This window comes from Salmo salar, chromosome ssa15, assembly GCF_905237065.1.
Source record: "Salmo salar chromosome ssa15, Ssal_v3.1, whole genome shotgun sequence".
Classification (NCBI taxonomy): domain Eukaryota; kingdom Metazoa; phylum Chordata; class Actinopteri; order Salmoniformes; family Salmonidae; genus Salmo; species Salmo salar.
Genome location: NC_059456.1, coordinates 80,710,515 through 80,717,215, shown reverse-complemented (window position 1 = coordinate 80,717,215; position 6,701 = coordinate 80,710,515). Strand labels below are relative to the sequence as shown.

Genomic DNA, 6,701 nt, shown 5'->3' with positions numbered 1-6,701 from the left:
TGTGTGTGTGTGTGTGTGTGTGTGTGTGTGTGTGTGTGTACGCACGTGTTCGTGCACAACTAGGTTGTCAACTCGGCAGACAACAGAATCAGATTTTTTTTATTGAGTATGAATGACAGAGCAACCAGGATAGCTGCTAACTTGAGCAGTGTAATGTTATTGAGTCAAGCCTTTGGTGGGGGGGGGGGGGGTTGGCATTTAAAAGGCTATAAAGTCTGCAATTAATTTATTAAGACCAAATTGGTTTCAGTGATAGTGTAATATGTAACTTATTAACAATGCAGCTTGCTCTACTTATACAGCAGCTTTAGATCATTTCAGTCAAGCAGTTACTTCAACATGTCTCCTGTTTTACCACCCATAATACCCGAGGATATGTACAGTGGATTCAATGAGCGTGCCTAAGTCCCAAATGGCACCCTATTCCCAATATAGTGCACGACTTTTGACCAGAGCCCTATGGATGCCCTGGTCAAAAGTAGTGCACTACGGAGGAAATAGGGAGCCATTTGGGACTCTCAACGAGTCATCAATTCATATCCTTAATGACTTACTGTACGTCTGTATAATTTCATATGAACAGGAGCCCTAGCTAATGAGTAGCCACCGGTACAATATTTAACATGGATAACACACTCCCTAATGAGGTAATGGGTGTTTTACTATTGGCACTGTATCAAACAATGGAGTGAGGTGAGTGAACACATAAGAGCCTGTGTCCCCCAATAGTTTTAATATGCTTTCTCTCCTTGTCTCCTTCCCTTCAAGAGGCTTTCTCTCAAATCAAACTTTATTTGTCACATGCCAGTGCAGTTCAAGAAAGAGTTAAGAAAATATTTACAAAATAAACTGAAGTAAACAATAATAAGAAGTAATTTACATTTTTTTTAAACAATAATGAGGCTATATACAGGGGGTACCGGTACCGAGTCAATGTGAGGGGGTACAGGTTAGTCGAGGTAATTTGTACATGTAGGTAGAGGTGAAGTGACTCTGCATAGATTGTAAACAGTGTGTGGGGCGTGTCCAGTGACCATTTCATTAATTGTTCAGCAGTCTTATGGCTTGGGGGCAGAAGCGGTTAAGGAGCCTTTTGGTCCTAGACTTGGCGCTCCGGTACTGCTTGACTTGGGTGACTGGGGTCTTTTACAATTTTTTGGGCCTTTCCTCTGACAGTATATCCGGTCCTGGATGGCAGGAAGCTTGGCCCCAGTGAAGTACTGGGCCATACGCACTACCCTCTGTAGCGCCTTACGGTCAGATGCCGAGCAGTTGCCATACCAGGCGGTGATGCAACCGGTCAGGATGCTCTCGATGGTGCAGCTGTAGAGCTTTTTGAGGATCTTGGGACCCATGCCAAATCTCTTCAAGTCTCCTGAGGGGGAAAAGGTGTTGTCGTGCCCTCTTCACGACTGACTTGGTGTGTTTGGACCATGATAGCTCGTTGGTGATATGGACACCAAGGAACTTGAAACTCTCGACCCGCTCCACTACAACCCCGTCGATGTTAATGGGGGCCTGTTCGGCCCGCCTTTTCCTGTAGTCCACGATCAGCTCTCCTGATGACCATTGATTTGAAAGGCCTTGGACAGGTTAAAATGGCAAGGTGGTGGAAACCCATTAAGTGTACATTTACCACCAGTCATGATGGAAAGGAGACAAGCCAAGGAAGCCTTTTAAGGTATCCAGGACATATCAAAGAGTCATCACAAGCAGATGACTTTGCATTGCTTCTTTGGTAGGTCGATAATACAGCATGAAAGTGGAGGAGGTGGGGCCGATGGTAGCTTGCAGTGGGTGTGTGTGAGTGTGCCTGTCTGTGTCTGCCTGTATGAGTGTGCCTGTCTGTGTCTGTCTGTGTTTTGTGCATTTATTTACCCAGGTAAGTAATGACAAATTACAACACATTCTCTTTTGCAATAACAACCTGACCAGCACAATGATTCCGTGCAGCAAAGCAGTGTGTGTGTGGTGAGGGTGTGTGAGCATCGCTGTGTTCCACTAACCTTGGCTGGAGGCCGAACCTCGATGACTCACCAACAGGGCCTCCTGGTTGTCTGCCAGGGCCTGCTTGGCCAGGTAGCGCTCCCTCTTCACCTTCAGCCCCAGAGACTCAGGGACGTCCGGCACCATCCAGTCTATCGCTCGCAGGACAAAGAACACCACATGCTGAAGAGAGGGCGGGAGGGATGGAGGGAAGGAAAAATAGCACACAGTAGGGGTGACAGGAAGGTAGAGAATAGAGAGAGAGACAGAGAGAGACAGAGATGGAAAAGAGGACCGAGGGTGAAATTACAGAGAAACCTCAGTGGAAGTAGCGGGATTCTGAGAAGAGCAGTATCAACAGAATTAAGGTGATAAAATATTAAAGAGTAAAATACCATGTGAGGATTGAGAGGCAAAGATTAGTAGGGAGCAAGCAAGCTTCAAATTATCAAAGGTACACAATAACATACACAGGTAGTAGATAAGGGGGTAAGAACAGGACAAGACAAGTAATGAATAGAAAGGTGGACATGGCACAGTATAAGAGAAAGAATACAAAAGGCACAGAGAGAGAGAGAGAGAGAGAGAGAGAGAGAGAGAGAGACAGACAGACAGATCCTTGCGTACCTCAAAAGCGATGATGAAGCCTAACCTCACAGCCAGGAGTTCCCAGTAAATCAGAGTGTAATTTCCATTGTTGTCCCTAAAGGCTTTATATCTACAGACAACAGAGCACACAGTCAGGGTAAGAACAACAGATCAGGGTTGTCAACATGTACATAGCGCATCTATAATTTAGCCCAAACAACTACCCCTTACCCTACTGTATTCATTTATTTATTTTGCTCCTTTGCACCCCATTATTTCTATTTTTACTTTGCACTTTCTTCCACTACAAATCTACCATTCCAGTGTTTTACTTGCTATATTGTATTTACTTTGCCACCATGGCCTTTTTTGCCTTTACCTCCCTTATCTCACCTCATTTGCTCACATTGTATATAGACTTATCTTTCTACTGTATTATTGACTGTATATTTGTTTTACTCCATGTGTAACTCTGTGTTGTTGTATGTGTCGAACTGCTTTGCTTTATCTTGGCCAGGTCGCAATTGTAAATGAGAACTTGTTCTCAACTTGCCTACCTGGTTAAATAAAGGTGAAATAAAAAATAAAAAAATAAATAAAACATAAATTGTGCCCTCTACTGGACAGACTTGGGCATGACATTTAAAACATGCTAAAACAGGAGAGTTCGACTTTCATGGAGTTTTGGCATAAAAATGCTAATAGCATTTGTTGGCAGTTGGCTAGTTTAAAGGTGTCATGACATTGCCCTGTTGGGGGAGGTTAAGGACCCCCATAAATACCTTTCCCCTTTTGTCTCTCTCTACTTTATAGAGTTGACTCTTGGAAAGCCTTTGTTAACATACAGAGTCTGGTAACATCAAAAGGTGGGAAACGGAACCATATTGCGGTAATCCAACCAGTTGAAAATTACCGTTGGTACTTAATGAATATGATGTCAGATCAGTTGTTGTCTGAGACATTACTACTAATGATAGTATGGCATAAACTGTATCTTGGAAAGTCTACACATTCTAGTTATCAGATTCACATGGAATTGTTGTGCAATTTAAAGGTTTAAATATGAAACTATTTGTGAAAAGATTAAATGTAATTTTAGCTTCTTAATGAGAGAACGGTTTGTCATAGAGTAAACTCTGCTCACACAGAGGCCCCACCCAAGTGAACAGACATTGGTTGTAAACTATGAAACACCCTTCTCTTCACCACGATATAAGCCCGTTGACGAAAATCCAACTTTCTGTTCAAAGGACGTGAGGACTTGCGGTCCCTTCGTTAAAAGAACGAGATCACCTACAGAACTAAGCCAACCTCAGCGTGAGCTCTGGTTGAACGACAAGAACCTAACGAAATTAGCATCGAATCTCAATGTGAAGGTGACGATCTACACGCCGGAAGGATGAATTTCGACTATACCAGCCAGAATATAGCATGAGCATATAGCATGGCAACTTGGTATGAACTTTGAACTCTTATTCACTAAAGAAGTGATACCTCCTAGCCGTTGCATTAGCAACAGCAGCTGTAAACATGGGCTAGGAAAGGACGGACAAAGTAGCCGTTCTACCACACGACGACGGTACTACCAAGTATCCATTCTACCACCAGACATTCTTCAAAGGACAACCCGGCCTTCCATCTATGACCAACTGATCGAAGCGCAGCTCAGAGTAAATATTTATTGCATTTTCCTTTTCCAAATGGGCGGTTATTTAGAATGCATAAGATTCTGTATTTACGATAGCATAGCTTCCTAAGGTCCGATAGAGACACAGAACCTTTTGTTCCTCAGTCTCCCCGCGCTTTCATTTAAACCCAACCCCCTTTCCTTTGTGTAACCAGCCGTGATGTTGGCTCCGTCCACCAGGGACATTTTTCATGTATGACATAATTAGTAATCAATGTATGATCCATCCTGTGTTTATGTAATTCTGTGTGACTTTTTAGGTATTTAGTAAATAAATAATTAAAACAAATTTTGTATTGCTGATTCAACTTGTTAGCCAGGGTTCGTGAAGATAACCAAGAATTCTACGAAGTTCAGATGAGACTGAATAAGGTGACGATTAATAATTGACTGCTACTGATGTAAAAGATTACTAGGTCTTTAAGAGTTTATTCGGAAGATAACATCTCTATAAACATTATTTCGTGGTGCCCCGACTTTCTAGTTAATTACATGATTAGTTCAATCAGGTAATATTAATTACAGATAAATGATTTTATAGAGTAGCATGTCATATCACTTAATCCGGCATAGCAAAGACACGGCAAAGGGATACAGCAAGATTTTGGCAATTAAGACAAAGATCAGGGATGGGCAACTGGAGGCCCCGAGGGACACCATTGTTGTAGGCCTGCAGATCAATTTTACAAATAAAGTAATATACTGCTCAAAAAAATAAAGGGAACACTTAAACAACACAATGTAACTCCAAGTCAATCACACTTCTGTGAAATCAAACTGTCCACTTAGGAAGCAACACTGATTGACAATACATTTCACATGCTGTTGTGCAAATGGAATAGACAACAGGTGGAAATTATAGGCAATTAGCAAGACACCCCCAATAAAGGAGTGGTTCTGCAGGTGGTAACCACAGACCACTTCTCAGTTCCTATGCTTCCTGGCTGATGTTTTGGTCACTTTTGAATGCTGGCGGTGCTTTCACTCTAGTGGTAGCATGAGACGGAGTCTACAACCCACACAAGTGGCTCAGGTAGTGCAGCTCATCCAGGATGGCACATCAATGCGAGCTGTGGCAAGAAGGTTTGCTGTGTCTGTCAGCGTAGTGTCCAGAGCATGGAGGCGCTACCAGGAGACAGGCCAGTACATCAGGAGACGTGGAGGAGGCCGTAGGAGAGCAACAACCCAGCAGCAGGACCGCTACCTCCGCCTTTGTGCAAGGAGGAGCAGGAGGAGCACTGCCAGAGCCCTGCAAAATGACCTCCAGCAGGCCACAAATGTGCATGTGTCTGCTCAAACGGTCAGAAACAGACTCCATGAGGGTGGTATGAGGGCCCGACGTCCACAGGTGGGGGTTGTGCTTACAGCCCAACACCGTGCAGGACGTTTGGCATTTGCCAGAGAACACCAAGATTGGCAAATTCGCCACTGGCGCCCTGTGCTCTTCACAGATGAAAGCAGGTTCACACTGAGCACATGTGACAGACGTGACAGAGTCTGGAGACGCCGTGGAGAACGTTCTGCTGTCTGCAACATCCTCCAGCATGACCGGTTTGGCGGTGGGTCAGTCATGGTGTGGGGTGGCATTTCTTTGGGGGGCCGCACAGCCCTCCATGTGCTCGCCAGAGGTAGCCTGACTGCCATTAGGTACCGAGATGAGATCCTCAGACCCCTTGTGAGACCATATGCTGGTGCGGTTGGCCCTGGGTTCCTCCTAATGCAAGACAATGCTAGACCTCATGTGGCTGGAGTGTGTCAGCAGTTCCTGCAAGAGGAAGGCATTGATGTTATGGACTGGCCCGCCCATTCCCCAGACCTGAATCCAATTGAGCACATCTGGGACATCATGTCTCGCTCCATCCACCAACGCCACATTGCACCACAGACTGTCCAGGAGTTGGCGGATGCTTTAGTCCAGGTCTGGGAGGAGATCCCTCAGGAGACCATCCGCCACCTCATCAGGAGCATGCCCAGGCGTTGTAGGGAGGTCATACAGGCACGTGGAGGCCACACACACTACTGAGCCTCATTTTGACTTGTTTTAAGGACATTACATCAAAGTTGGATCAGCCTGTAGTGTGGTTTTCCACTTTAATTTTGAGTGTGACTCCAAATCCAGACCTCCATGGGTTGATAATTGGATTTCCATTGATTATTTTTGTGTGATTTTGTTGTCAGCACATTCAACTATGTAAAGAAAAAAGTATTTAATAAGATTATTTCATTCATTCAGATCTAGGATGTGTTATTTTAGTGTTCCCTTTATTTTTTTGAGCAGTGTATATTTTATATACAATGAGTATACAAAACACGAAGAACACCTGACACAGACTGACCAGGTGAATCCAGGTGAAAGCTTTTGATGTACTTGTTAAATACACTTCAATCAGTGTAGATGAAGAGGAGAAGACAGGTTAAAGAAGGATTTTTAAGCCTTGAG

The 6,701-nt window shown here is 44.1% G+C and overlaps 1 protein-coding gene across 1 annotated transcript in view; it reads right to left on the bottom strand.

Annotated features, from left to right (window-relative positions):
- Positions 1–1,490: 1,490 nt before the first annotated feature.
- Positions 1,491–6,701, bottom strand: part of LOC106572008 (anoctamin-7) — a 41,633-nt gene continuing 36,422 nt past the window's right edge. The window contains exons 21-22 of the mRNA XM_014145700.2: positions 2,614–2,704; positions 1,491–2,169 (exon numbers count right to left, since the gene is read on the bottom strand). Of these exons, the coding sequence (XP_014001175.2) occupies positions 2,002–2,169; positions 2,614–2,704 (259 nt within the window). The 3' untranslated portion in view covers positions 1,491–2,001. The remainder of the gene's footprint in view (positions 2,170–2,613; positions 2,705–6,701) is intronic.